This window comes from Oryzias latipes, chromosome 11 (assembly GCF_053564925.1).
Source record: "Oryzias latipes strain Hd-rR chromosome 11, Olatipes_Hd-rR_3.1".
Lineage (NCBI taxonomy): Eukaryota > Metazoa > Chordata > Actinopteri > Beloniformes > Adrianichthyidae > Oryzias > Oryzias latipes.
Window position 1 is genome coordinate 27048205 of NC_136247.1, and position 14714 is coordinate 27062918.

At 43.6% G+C, this 14714-nt stretch overlaps 1 protein-coding gene across 2 annotated transcripts; it reads left to right on the top strand.

Moving 5' to 3' along the window:
- The first annotated feature begins 649 nt into the window (after positions 1 to 649).
- LOC101174681 (zinc fingers and homeoboxes protein 1) lies at positions 650 to 11981 on the top strand. 2 transcript variants are annotated; one of them, XM_004073901.5, is made up of 8 exons: positions 650 to 967; positions 2041 to 2506; positions 2841 to 3467; positions 5018 to 5144; positions 6169 to 7347; positions 7440 to 7571; positions 7765 to 8158; positions 10031 to 11981. In XM_004073901.5, exons 2-7 carry the CDS (start codon positions 2148 to 2150, stop codon positions 8152 to 8154), a joined length of 2814 nt encoding a protein of 937 aa, XP_004073949.1. In that variant the 5' UTR covers positions 650 to 967; positions 2041 to 2147; the 3' UTR covers positions 8155 to 8158; positions 10031 to 11981. The 2 variants fall into 2 exon arrangements, with proteins under 2 accessions (XP_004073949.1, XP_078811233.1); XM_078955107.1 differs by having other exon boundaries at positions 825 to 963.
- Positions 11982 to 14714: the final 2733 nt, after the last annotated feature.

Consider the following 14714-nt stretch of genomic DNA (forward strand, 5'->3'; position numbering starts at 1 on the left):
GGACGGGGGCGAATGGAGAGGGCAATCGACCTTGTCACAAAGCTGTCATTTCCGCCTGACGAGGCGGATTTCAAAATAAAAGACACTTCTTTCATTCTTTTTCTTGCATAGTGCTAGAATTTTATGGATACATTTAGGTGGGAAAACATTTACCTTGATGGCTGTACTTTTGTGTATTTAATCCTATTTAGGATAAACATTTATAAAGATTGTAACTTTTATTTTTACATGTTAACAAATTACAATGTGCAATTGTACAATTGTCCTTAAAACAATTGTTGTTCCAGATTGTAGAAAAAAACATTAAATTCGACTCAAAGACACCAAATATTACAAATTTGTATAACAGCAATAAAATACTTCACAAACAAACAAGAATCATCTCTGCTATGTATATTACCTTCTACACATAGAAGTACCACCTTTGTTTTTAATTAGGTAATAATTGAAAATAGATTTAATAAGGAAACAAAAATAGTTTGGTAATTAAATTGGAGGAAAATAATATGTTTTTCAAACCATGTGAACTTATACATAGAATAGAAAACCAATAGATACTAAATTTAAAAATTAATCTTTTTTTCCCCCATCTTGCAGTGTTCTCTTTAAATTAAGTCCAGCTCTTTATTTTGAAATACCCAAACCGGATGTACTTGAGAACCATTGGCTAATTCTCAGCACTGCACAGAAAAATGGCTATCTTTGCACTCGCTGAACTACCAGTCCGTTTTTTTTAATTAAAACGTCTTCATATTAGACCGGGTAACAAAGACAACCATGCGAGCGGAAGTGTGTGGGATAGAAGTAGAAGCGGACGTCCGTGCCAGGCCGTGAATGTCTCCGCGTGCGGCTAAATCAGATGGGGTCCGCTGTGAAATCGGCTAAAAAAGGCGGAAGACTGCGTATCAACAGACCGACCTGGTGATGCTACACCGCTAGCCAGCTACCCGTTTTCTCCAACATGCAGGTACACATGAGCCGAACGAGCGGGTGAAGCGGAGCGGGAGACTTCTAGCGGTGTTTGTACTCACTAAATGCCCGCTTCGACCCGGCCCCGTTTAAGCAGAACCGAGCTAGCTAACGCGGCAGCTAGCTAGCTAGCTAGGAAGATGCTGCCGTTCCTCATTGGTGTTTCCGAGACAACAAGCGGTCTGAGAGGCACGAGACGATGAGTCACTTTGACACGTTCGGGCTTTTTGTGGGTGTAAGGACATCAACAAAACGCCAAAAAAGGAAACACAGAGCTGTTAGCCTGTTGTGATGGATATAGCATCATCACAGCTGATGGAAACTAGTTATTTGGAGCATTTCCGTCTCCATTAATGCCTGGAGCCCCTCTTCTTTGAAGGGTGAACAGATGTTGGTTGAAGTTTTTAGTGGGGAAAAATATATATTTTTATAAATCAAGAGGGCTAACAGTGTCTGACAGGACTTCTCAGGATTCATAGACTAATTAATTTATTTTAAAATACAATATTTATTGTAATGTGTGTAGATTCTGATTTAGGTTAATTATATCAAATTAATTTAACTTGTTGCTAAAGATGTTTCACATTTCCCACCAATTCTATTTAAAATGGTTAAATATTTTGGAAAATCTCCAATTATTATTATTGTTTCAGTTTAGTGAAAATTAAACATTCCTGCAGAAAAATGATCAAGAAGTCTTCTTGTGGTAAAACACCACAACATTTAATTCAAAGTAATAGGTGTTCTAAATGTGACAAACCTTCAGAATAAAAGCATGCATTCTAGTCTATTGTTTATGTTTAACACCTGATTATCATTACGTTTCACAATTTCACTTTAAGTGGTTTTCTGAACATGTTTTTAATCGCGAGGTTTAAAGGTGTTTCACAGTAAATAAATAAAAACTTAAATTGAAATGTTGATGGAAAATTAGGTTAAAAAATATCAGGCAAAATATAATCTTTATAGAACAGACACATTTCATTTCTGCTTATTTTGGTATAAACAGAGTTTTTAAGAAAAAGGTGCTTTAAAGCGAGATATAAATATTTACTGTAATTTTGTTCTTAGGAATTGAGGACAACGGATGAAACGTTTTGACTGACGGCACCTTTATGGAACCGTGGCGGTACCGTTCGGATTAACTTCACAGCACTGCTAGTTCACCTAAACTCAGAATGTCGAGCAGGAGGAAGTCCACGACCCCCTGCATGGTTCCTCCTCGGGAAGCGATGGAATCGGACCTGGAGTCGGAGGACATCATGGATGAGTCGGATCCGGAGGGCAGAAACGGACTGGAGGCGTTTTCCTCCGAGGTTCCCGTTCTGATGGAGGACCAGGACGAGGACTTCAGACAGGACGTGGTGTCGGACCCCTATTTGGACTTGAACACGGCAGAAGGAGGCTACGAGTGCAAGTACTGTAGCTTCCAGACGTCAGAGCTGAACCAGTTCACCATGCATGTGGACGCCGAGCATCCCGACGTGGTCCTGAACACCTCGTATGTCTGCATGGAGTGTGACTACCACACCAAAAGGTACGCCGCTCACACGTCTCCCTCCATCAGAACTGAAACTCCACTTTATGTGGTGATTTCCTGTAGAACATCCTGGTTTGCACTAAAATTTAGTATTAAGATCCAAGTTTTTGTGTACATTTTTTTTGTTTTAGTTTTTGAAAATTAAAATTTTGCTGTTTATTATTGCTAACAAATCACATTTACCTTATATTTATGAAGCTATTTATTGAATTATACTCTGATTTGTGAAAACAGCAGGACATTTAGGATTGTTCTAATGGTTTCCTGCATTTATGTATGCTTTATAAAGGCTACATGCATCATGTTATTTATCATTTTTATTTTTCTGAAGTTATGACACCCTCCTGGCTCACAACGCCCGCTTCCACCCGGGTGAGGACAACTTCACACGGACCATGGTGAAGCGGAACAACGAGACCGTCTTCCAGCAGACGGTCAACGACCTCACCTTCGACGGGAGCTTCATCAAGGACGAGGAAGACGAGCAGGAGGACACGTCTCGCAAAGCCATCCCCCTCAGCAAGACCCCCATCATGAGGATCAGGAGCAGAGCGGAGCCCAAAAAGTTTGCCGCGACACAAAAGACGCCTTTAGGCGATGTCATTAAAGTAGAGAGCGACGATGAGGAGGACGGGGACAGAGAGCCGCCGGCGCTGTCTCCGGCGCCGATGAACCTCTCCGCGGCCGTCACGCCTCGCCTGGTTCCCGTCACCACGCCGTTGCAGCTGCAGGCCGTGCCGCAGAGCATCGTGGTCAACGCCCCCAACATGCTGCAGATCAAAGGCGGCTCCGGTGGGGGGGGCGCCGTGCTGCCACCGGAGACCTTGGCCCAGGTTCTGTCGGCCCTGCAGAACCAACACAACAGCTCGCAGACGCAGCTCCTGATCCCCATCAGCAGCATCCCCACCTACAACACGGCCATGGACAACAACGTTCTGCTGATCGGCGCCTACAACAGGTAACGCCGCCTGCTGCATCTCTGCGGCGCCGCTTCACCTGCTCCACTCGTCATCCACAAAGAATTCTCAAACATTCTTAATTAACACTCTGCTCTTCTCTACGGAGCCATTAAAAATATAAAATATATCTCCTTCCCATAGATTACCTTGTTCGCACAAAATAATATTCTGTTCCCACAAATTAATTAACTCGTGGGAACAAAGTAATTATTTACGTCATTCATAAACACGGATTGCTGCTTCGCCTACCAGACTTAGCTCCATAAACACTGATGTTAGTGATAGTTGGATTTACAGCAGAAACCGTCACATTTCTGTCTGTGTGTGCAAGCTCGGGCATCCTAAATCTTAGGATATTTTTCTTATATTCATCGAGACAATAATAAATTGACCATTCTTGTTTTTATTTTTCCTTTCTTGAATGAATGTGAGTCACAGAGACACGGAAGTTACAGCTGAAAGCAGCTTTTGCGGCCGGACGGAGAGCATGTCCGAGTTTATGAATGACTCGTGACGTGAAGAATTATTTCATTCGCACAAATTATTTATTTCTAGGGAACAAAATAGTATTTCTTGCAAACAAGATATGAATTTGTGGGAATGAGATAAATTTTATTTTTTGATGTCAGGACTCAGACTCAGTACTTCTCTTTACTTCACGTAGTGTTTGTTTCTGCACCATGTCTGTGGTTATTCTACCGCTTATTCGCGTTTAAATGTTCTTGTTGTCACGTATTCACATATTTTTTACGTTTTATTATTTCAGTCACGGTTTTCCTCCGGTTCATCACAAAAGCTCAGAAACTGAGAAACGTAGTGTTCTTCTCAAAGACCCAACCCCCTGAAAATTGTGTTTCATTTGTTTTTAACAAGTTCTTTTGGCATTTTTCTGATGATTTAATAAGAAAATAAGTATTTCTTTATTGGAATCAGGAGCACATGACAAAGGGCTCATTTGAGATGTAGAAAATATGCTGGGGGGGCCACAAGCTCCCTGTTCTGAGCTCCCGTTAACATGGAGGGGAAGGGGGGCGGGGTTGCTCCTCCCCAACGATCCTGCCGGCAACTAAGAGGCAAATTTCTAATGAACTACTGCTGCTCTGCAGTAACTACGTCTTAGAAATCGACAGGTTTTTGAATTTTGGCTAAAAACTGCGTAATCGCATTGGAAATAGATTTCAAATCTTTTGTGATCACAAACCTGATTTCACATTTAAAACCACGTGTATCAATGTGTGGGTCTGAAATTTTGTCGCAAAAGTCAACAAACACAAAGCCAGCTAAGGAACAGAAATGTCCGACATTTGTACATATATGCACATCCTTTAGCATCTTTTTCATTGACGTTTCCACCAAAATTAAAGTTTACGTGGCTAAAATCAAAGCCTCATAAACAGGATTTCCTCTCATTGACAAGATTTCTCTTTTTCTCAGCTTCCTGGCTCTAATTAATGTACTTTCAGCTTCAATTAAAAAAAAAAAACCTTAAAGTTTTATCAGTTAAAAGGAGCTTTAAGTTAACAGAAGTGGTTTGTTTTCCTCTCTGCAGGTTTCCGTATCCATCCGTCTCAGAGATCACAGGTCTGTCCTCCCAGACGAAGTTCAGCGAGGAGCAGATTAAAGTCTGGTTTTCAGCTCAGAGGCTGAAGCATGGAGTCAGCTGGACGCCCGAGGAGGTCAGCCGTGTGACCTCACCAACACTTCCTGTTCTGTTTTTCACTCGCTGCTCGGAAAAAAACCCAAACTGATCCCGCTGGGAGGAAGGAAGATAGTTTTTCATTCAACTCCACAAACAGCAGTGTTACATTAATGTCACATCCTGACATTTTACTACATTTAAAAAGAAAAAAATGGACATTCAAAGACACAAGTACATGTTCTGCACTGTATTAGTAAGTTATAAAGACATTTATCATTTGAAAGCGTCGGAGCAAAGGACAAAGTTTGTCTTAATTGTTGGACGAATGCGCCATCTTGTGATTGGGGCTGAATAAAGCGCAACCGGAGGACGGACGATGAAATTTAGTCTCAGAGGGACTCTGAGTTTAGGACAGACTGGAGGCTTTTATCATCAGTTCTGGTTTCTAGAATAAATGAGTTCTGTTGTTTCTCACTGCTACCAAACTGGCTGAAACAACAGAACTATCCATTGAAATGCTTTATTTATAAATATGCAACCGTTTTCAAATTATTATTCAAAAAGAAACGAGGAAATAAGCAGCTGTGAATCAGGGATTTGTTCATTTATATCATTTGGATATTTTCTAACGGGACTTTTTGATCTAATGTGAAAGTCTGTTCATTATGATTTAGTCCTTTTTGGCCAAAACTGACTAAATCAATGTATTTTTATGGGAGAGTTTCTGCAGAGCGGCAGGAGTTCATGAGAGATTCACCTTTGAGTTCCAGTTAGTGAAAGCTCTCTGTTTATTCGCTTAGAGCCCCTCAACCCCCCAGCCTTAACGGTGCAACAAGCAATATTGGAGCTCTATGATCTGTTTGTCCTTTAACAGAAAAACGCTTAAAGAACAGGCGTCAAAAACCCGATTTTCCTCGGAGTGGGTCTTTAACGCTGTCCTCTTTAGGAAGGTTTCCCCACTTTTGCTGTCTGCAGTGGGAAATTAATTCATCTACAGATAATTATGTCTGATTAAACGTCAGTTATTGCTGCTGCATTAAGACTTTCCATCAAATTTGCAGGTAGAAGAGGCGAGGAGGAAAAAGTTTAACGGAACGGTCCAGTCCGTCCCTCAGACCATCACCGTCATCCCGGCCAACATCGCCGCGGCCTCCAACGGCCTGCAGTCCATCTTCCAGACGTGTCAGATCGTGGGCCAGCCGGGCCTCGTCCTCACGCAGGTGGCTGGGAACAGCAGCGGCGTGCCCGTGGCGTCTCCGGTCACGCTAACCGTCGCAGGCGTGCCGGGAAAACAGCCAAAAGCCGCCGAGCCGTCGGCGTCCGAAGCCAGCACGGAGATGCTGGCCTCGCCGAACAGCGGCGCTCTCGGCGTAGATGCTTCAGGGTCGAAACCCAAGAAGTCCAAAGAGCAGCTGGCGGAGCTGAAGGCGAGCTACAGCCGGAGGCAGTTCGCCACGGAGGCGGAGATCTCCAGACTCATGCAAGTCACCAAATTATCTAAGCGAGCCATAAAGAAGTGGTTCAGTGACACGCGCTACAACCAGAGGAACTCCAAGGAGCACCACAGCCTGCTCCTGGGCGAGCCTTTGCCCGGCAGAGCCGGCGCGGGCCGGGGAGGGCGGGGCAGCAGCCATGGCGAGAACGTCGGCGGCGACCACACCGCCACCATCGTGATCGACTCGAGTGACGATGCCAGCGACGCCTCCCCAACGTCAAACAACGCCCAGGGCTCGTCCGGATCCACCAGCAGCCCGCGGGCCAAGTTCCGCAACGCCCTTCCAGACTTCACCCCGCAGAAGTTCAAGGAGAAAACTCCGGAGCAGCTGCTGGTTCTGGAGGCCAGCTTCCAGAGTTCAGACCGGCCTTCGGACGAGGAGCTGAGCCGTCTGCGCGCCGAGACGAAGCTGACGAGGCGGGAGGTGGACGCCTGGTTCACAGAGAGACGAAAGCTGCCTCTGCTGAGCGAGAAGCTCAGAGCGGGTCGCACGCCGCCGTCCTCCGCCCACGAGCAGCAGAGCGCTCCACCGCTCAGCAGGAAGGCCATCAAGAAGACGCCGGAACAGATCAACGTCCTGAAGAGGGCCTTCGTCCGCACACAGTGGCCGACGCCGGAGGAGTACGACAAGATGGCGGAGGAGAGCGGCCTGCCGCGGTCCTACATCGTCACGTGGTTCGGAGACGCGCGCTACGCCTGCAAAAACAACAACCTGAAGTGGTACTACCTCTACCAGAGCGGAAAGGTGCCCACCGCCGTTTTTACCTTCACTCTGTGTCACCTCCTGCATTTTCAATGCAAACGTGCTGCTTCCTTACAATGTCGCATCTCTTGAAGGTGGAAGAGGCGTTCAACGGCGGCACAAGAAGCCCCAAAAAGCCCCGGAAGCGGTTTCGCCTGGGGTCCAGGAGGTCGCGCCGGCCCTATGCTTGCAAACGCTCGCCACAGGGGGGCGCTGGCGTCATCAAGGTCTGTGTGGGACAATGCATGAAATCACAGAAAAGTGAGCTTTAATATTCATATGATGGTAGTGATATGGGTGTAATAATAAGTCCTTGACTACATTATTTTGAAAGACGGCAGAAGGTAATGGAATGGCATCCAGTAGGGGGGCAATTCTTTCTATTTACACATCAACACATTATTTTCTCCACTCCTGCAGGTCAAATCTGGTAAGGAGTTCCTGAAGGACTACTACCTCAAACACAGAGCTCTGAGCGAGAAGGACCTGGACGACCTGGTCACCAAGTCCAGCATGAGCTACGAGCAGGTGAGGGACTGGTTCTCCCAGACCGCCAGGAGGGTGGAGGCGGGCAAGGAGCCTTTCAGCAACGAGGAGGAGGAAGGCGAAGAGGAGGAGGAAGAGGAGACGCCAGCGGAGGCAGCGGGAAGCGAAGGGGAGATGGAGGTGAAGGAGCAAGGCGAGGAGGCAAAGGCCGACGGCTCGGTGAAGGGCGAGAGTGAGGACGGCTGTGAAATGGAGGAGGAGCACAAGCTGCCAGGAGGCGAAGGCGTCAGCCAATCCCAGCCGCCGGCAGAGGAGCAGACATGAGCGGGTATGTGAGCCACCTTCAGAAAAAAAACAACCGCTTCTGTGGCCGGAAGATGTTTATGGTTCCAACTTCTACCTAATGGAAAACTACAGTGGAGAGACTGTTTTCCTGTTTAGTTCTTTAGAGTTTAGTCGTCACTCACTCTTTACTTTGAAAATAAAGATTTTAAAATATAAAAGGTTAAAAAATAGCAATTCGTGAACAAATCTGGCACAAAAAAAGCAACTAGTCAAATGTTTTGTGTTTTATTTCCATCATTTCCAAAGCAGAAGGATTGAATATTTCCCCTTGAAATCCAAACTTTTATCCTGTAAAACACAGCAAAGGTTAGCTGCACGTTTATACCTTATGTTCCGAAAGTCAAACATTTTTGTTGAATAAAAGAATCATTGCGGTTATTACAGGTAGAAGTTTCCACATCATGTGGATGAGATCCTCGTCTACGCTGGAAAAGCAGTCGTCATGATGCGTCTATGTGCAGAAATAAAGCTACATGCTAGAAAAAGCTGCAGGGAAACCAACCACACTGCAGTTGTTGTTGGACTCTCTCCAGATGAGCAGGTTTCTCTCTGGTCTTTGATTCATTTCTGCTCTTCGGCTCTCTCTTTGATTGACAGCGAGGCGGTTATCCGACAGGAAGTTGAAGGTTTTGCTGCTGCACAAAGACAGAGCGGACTTTTCCTCATCGACTGAGGGGAACGTCTGCAGTTCCTCACTGGGTTATAGAGACATTTGATGTCCAACGAACATCATTTAAGAGTTTTTAACCTACACACATTAAAAAACAAATCAAAACAAAGTATTTCTCCCACCTTTTTTATGCCAGTTTATATATAGGTTCATGTTTTGAGCTTCCACTTTCTGGAAAATCTTTTTTTCTAATTCAAATGCTCCTCTATGGCAGTGTTTTTCAACCTTTTTTGAGCCACGGCACACTTTAACCTTGACAAAACACCCTGCGGCACACCAGCACCCAAAAACTAAAATAAAGTAGAAGCTCATAGTCTGTATTGATCTACAGTCCCACCACAATCTCACATGCATTTTTGTGATAATTGTGGGAGAAAAAGCTGAAAGTTGCAGCTGGTTTTTCTAAAAGATGTAATAAAAGTTAAGTTAGAAGATTTGAAAACTGTTTGTGTGTTCGTTGTGGTTTCAAGATGTTAAGAGGAGAGACTCATTGTGCGCTGAGACGCTGTCACTTTAACCCAATGCATCATGGGAGATGTAGTGATGGCAGACAGACTCTCGTCTCTGAGCTTCATTGATTTGTTCACTTGTTCCACGGTCTGACACCGGATTCTGTGGAAAGCTACACCGCTAAAGACGAGCTTTAGCTGGTATTTTCTACATATAATGATAATAATAATAATCACATGTAAATTTACAGTGAATGCAGCGTATTTCTAACAGTAGAGTCGGTCACCAAACATGCACATGCTTGATGTGTGACAATAAATCTACATTTCAAGTAAAACTCATGTTGCATCCAGATTGTTGAAGTCGAGGCTTTTCTTTGGCGTCTTTACTGGCTACTTTCTCCCCAAAGACGTTGGTTTTTTGATCATTTGTTAGCTGAAGGGGCTCTTCAGCGCTTGGATCCTCCGATTTAGGAAGGGGGGGCGGATGTTTTTAAGACACGTGACCGAGCAGAACAACTCGTGTCAAAAGTGAGGAATACGCTGGAAAGAATCCAGTCGTTTTCCAAAACAGAACTTTTACTGGCTTAGTTTTCGGTTATGAAGCGACCCACAGACCGGTACCGGTCAATCAAACCCCTTTAATAGAGCAGTTCAACGTATTCAAACTCTACTTCTGCCATCGGTGTTGGTCTTTCTGTTCTTCCATTTTCCCCCTCTTTTTTCCATCAAACAGGTCCGGATCTCCCTGACCTGCAGTGGAAACATGGAAGATGACGAACGCCAGCTTTCCTTCTCATCTCCTGAGTCCGGACCAGCAGACAGACGGCTGCAGGAAACTAGCGATGCTGAACAACGCGCTTGTGCCTTTTAGTAGAAACCGTGGTGCAGCTGTGGATGACGGGGGCGTCAGAGCGGAGGCGACACGGCAGAAGCTTCTCCATTCGGTTTGGCGGACGGACGGACGGACTGTAGGGACCAACCGCAGAACCAAACCAAATGTCACCTCTGTACAGATCAAATGCCTTTGTTTGGAAGAGAACGCTGGCCTTTTCTGTGCATTTTCATAGAAAAACCGCATGGAAAGGTGTTTTTGTAAACGCCAGGCCCCGCCTCCTTTCCTTTCCCCCAGAACCAGTCGGACATTTTTCCTAAAGGAATGTCCTCAAACCCAACTGTAAAACATGAAGTTGTGAATGAAAAGGTTTTCTGTGAATAGACACTTCAGATTAGTGCCATTCTTTTTTTAACTTTCTTTAAAAAAAAAAGAAAAAAATCTGCTAGAAAGAATTCTTCCTTCAGTCTCTGAACGTTCTGCTTCTCTTTCGTTTTCCCAAAGCTGGAATCTTTACGAACACATGACTTCTTCTTATCGTAACTGAATTCCCTTCAGTTAAGGGGTGACTCCATTTTACTGTTACTGTGGTATTAAGATTTCATTTTTCATGCAAACCTTTTGGGTCCGTTTCATTGCAGCGGCTTCAGTTCAGCAGAAAAACCGATTTGAGACCAGCAGAGCTTCAGAGATCAGACGGCTGACAAAGGGAAACCACCGAATAAAAGAGGTTCTGCCGTCGTGAAGCCATGAAAACCTGTAGTCAAAGTCAAGCCCTGAAGCAATTCAGAGGGTTTTAAAGCTCAACCAAAACTGTCTTTAAAAAAAAGACACTTTTTTCCTAAAGTATAAATAAGATACAGCTTCACATTTATTATCTGCTGACCTTCACAACGTCTACATTTTAGAATGTAGCTGCCGTTTTGGACCAGTTGGTCATTTCTAGAGATAAACGTCTAATCCAGCCGCCTCTTCAGTTCACATCATAAAACTCTGCTTATTTTCCAGAACCTTCAGCTAAATTTAAGTCGGTTTAACAAACAAACTTGCGTCGGTCCTCTTTTGGGTCAAAGTGGTTTCAAACCACAAGGATGCGGTCAAATCCATCACACGCCCTCAGGTCCAGAATCACCTTTCAGACGGTTCTGATGAAGCAAACGGGGAAATTCAGGGCAAACTTTTACTCAGCAGAAGCTCAGGAATTCCATATTCGATTAAAAAAACTGATCAAACAGATGCAAACAAAGAAAAAAAAAAAGCACTTAGCGGCTGAAATGATTCCATCAGCTGTACATGAACGCACACAAACTCTGCTTGTTGGTGTCCGGGACAAAGAAACGCCTGCTTCTACTTCAGGAACCTGCAACTTTACCTCAGTCAGTTAAGCTACAAACTCAAAAAGCTCAGATTTATTTTCTACAGAACTCAATACTGTACGCGCGGAGACAAGAATCCAGCAGGTTTTTACGTCGGATCTCAACACCAAAGTTGTGTTTCCTTCAGTACGGGTGAATTTGTGAACGGCGTCTTTGGGACGGGTTAGCTCAGAACTTTTTCATATGTGACGGAATCAAGAAGATGGAAATAAGCTTTTGGTTTTTCTCTGCTCTCCTGTGTTTCCAAACCCTGTTGGACTGTAAACATCTGCACACAACCATCAGCTGCAGCGTCAGCCGCTGACTTTGCTTTGTTTCAGCCACCAGCTCCTCCTCTCAGCTCCACACGTTGCCATTCTTTACGTTGCTTTAAAAGCCAACAGTTTCAGTAGGTAATTTATTTATTATACCTGGACTTTTATGTCAATCTGTTTTCTTTTTGTCTGCAAACAGAAAATAAAAAGTTTAAACTACAAGTTTGTTTGCTTCTGGTTTTTCATTCTTGGTACATTTTTAGGATGAATTCTATTCTAGGCTTTACATGAGCGTGACCTATGGAACAGATTACTAAAAGTAATCTAAGTAACAGAGTAATACATTCATTGTTCACTATAAAATAGTTATTCTTGGTTTAAAACCGAACCGCATGTTACGCCATCAAACGTTTACGTTAAAATTGTCAAACACGTATTTTACTACATTTAAAAATGGTTTATTGTTTGTATAGTGAGATATATTTACATTTTTATTATTGTTGTTTTTTTACTACACAAATGATAGATTGAGCCAAAACAAAACACTTTTGGGTTTCAGACAAACTTTTGCATCCCTACTATCATCCAAAGTTAGGCCATAAGATGCTGATTTACTTTCTGTAAAAAGAAACAAGATAAATCAGAATCAGTTTTGTGTTTTTCTTTTACTTAGGAGCTCATAATACTACTTTAGTAAAATACTTGGAATTCCTTTTTGATGAGTACAAATATTCCAAAGATGTGAAGCTTAATTAAAAGAGAGTTGAGGTAAACGAGCTGAATGTTTGTTTTTCTTTTGACAATAACAGAAAAGTCATGCAGACATTTTCTAATGTTTTTGAGGTAAAATGAAAAAATGTTCATTTAAAATTCTGCCTTTATTTTCTAAAATAGGAAATCAAACTAAATACTGATTTTTTTAATAACTGATTTTTTTTGTAGATTTTCAGGGAATTTCAGAATTTAATGGGATGACATATTTGAGAAAATAAAAATTATTATTATTTCATATATTTGTGGGGTAGAATCAGCCTCCTAAATGTAAACATATTTCATAGTCTCAACATATTTAGTCCCTATGATTTGCTTTATGGACATGTAAGTTTTATTCACGCATTTGCAGATGTTTAGCTCCCCTGCTCTGTTTCGGCCCGCCTGAATTATTCATGGTATTTAGTGTAATCATCAGTGCCACAGGAATCAGCAGCACCATAGAAACCAGTCCAACCAGTCCAGGAAACCTGCTGTTGTCCTCTTCATAAACAAGCCTTCTCTCCTCTGCCTCCAACAGACTCTGCTTCCCTTTTTTCTGCTTTGCTAATTCATCTTTGCTTGGGGGTTAGTTTGGGCACAGGGTGGCCAGAGGCATTTCTGGAAGCCATATTGGGGAGTTTTTGGCACGTCTGGTCAAACGAGGCGCCTGTCACACCAGGTGTTTGTGTTTTTCCTCCAGCAGGTGGCAGTGTGGACTCAAACATCCTCCCCTCTACTGTAAATCCTGTAAATCTGGCTGAGGTTAGATAACACACCATTTGCTCACTGATCAGGAATTATCCTGGAAGTTTGGAAGCTTTTTTTTTCTTTTAAATAAATAAATGGGACGGCCGTTGAAAGAGGGGAAACAGCTGATTCATGCTCCTCATCAAAACGTTGGGCACTGCTCCAGTCTGTGGCGTCAGGACTCCCCCCTGGATCACCAGGTACACGCCACAAACCGTCTGGCAGAGGCGGCACAAGCAGGCCTCCACCGTCAAAGCAGACAGTTTTTTTTAGGGATTTTAGGAGGAAAAGCTGACCAGAGGGGTAGTGACTGAAGAGTTAACACGTGCAGGATCCGCCTGAACCAGGCCTGGGACTTGCCCCCCCTCCCTTACTAATCACAGAAGGGGACAAAGGGGGGGAGGGCCGAAGAGGAGAAAATTGGTGTTGACGTGAGTGGCGAGACCAGCCGAACAGAGTCCGAGATCCCATTCACTACTGACCTACTTCCACAGGCACACATGGATCTGCAGAGCTGAACCTGAGCCTAACTCACCTCAAAGCACCCCCCCCCCCCCCCTAAAGACCAGACTGTTGAAACAATCCGGTGTCACGCCTCTGCAGAAATATCACCCCTGTCTGCAGGAATTAACACAAACACATTCGGCATGCCGAGAATTATAAAAGTTATCACATTTTCTAAAAATGGCACCAAGAATCGGTCCTCATGTTTTATCAGGTTCTTGTGGATTTCTGTACAGAAAACTCAGATTTAGGGGGGGGGGGGGGGGGGGGGGGGGGCGGTCGGCCAAATCAATAAAAACACAAAAAATCTGCTTTTATTGACTTTGGCCACCAAATAAGACTGGGGGGGGGGGGGTACAACTAATTTATCTGTAGTAATGATTTATCAGTTTCTTCCTTTTAGCACATTTTTCTTAAAACTTCAGGAAAAGTGGCTTTCAAAGTTTGGACTCCGACATGGAAATTTGCACAAAACTAAAGTTATGAACAAAATCAGACGTGTTTCCAGCTGACATAGTAAGGTCACGTGCAGGTAGGATTCTTCTGCAGGGCTTTGGGGGAAACTTTACTTCCTTTTTTTATTTTTTAAGATTTTTTTAGGAGGCTCAGCCTTTTTACACGAAAAGGCATTTGTGCCACAATTAAGCAGAGGGTGTGTGAAAAGCAACGAGCAAATGAAAAATATTAGACATTTGAATTACAGAGAGGGAAGTTCTAGATATTTTAGTGAAAAAAATAACCTAAACTAAAGAAAAACTGCTGAACAGGAAAAGATTTAACCCCCCCCCCCCAAATGAGTGTGGAACTGTAGTAAAGAAGGATGCTTACTGAGGAGTTAACAGCCATGATTTAGCTTTAAAATGCAAAATTAAAACACATCACAGCTGTAAATCTGCAGAAAAGATTTTGGAGTTTACAAGATTTTTTAACTTACTGAAGTTTTAGAGCCTG

Excerpts from the sequence above, each read along its gene's own strand:
- LOC101174681 (XM_004073901.5), top strand. The coding sequence starts at position 2,148 with ATGTCGAGCAGGAGGAAGTCCACGACCCCCTGCATGGTTCCTCCTCGG. Across the intron at positions 5,145-6,168 it reads TCAGCTGGACGCCCGAGGAG|GTAGAAGAGGCGAGGAGGAA; the intron begins GTCAGCCGTGTG and ends TCAAATTTGCAG. Across the intron at positions 7,348-7,439 it reads ACCTCTACCAGAGCGGAAAG|GTGGAAGAGGCGTTCAACGG; the intron begins GTGCCCACCGCC and ends CATCTCTTGAAG.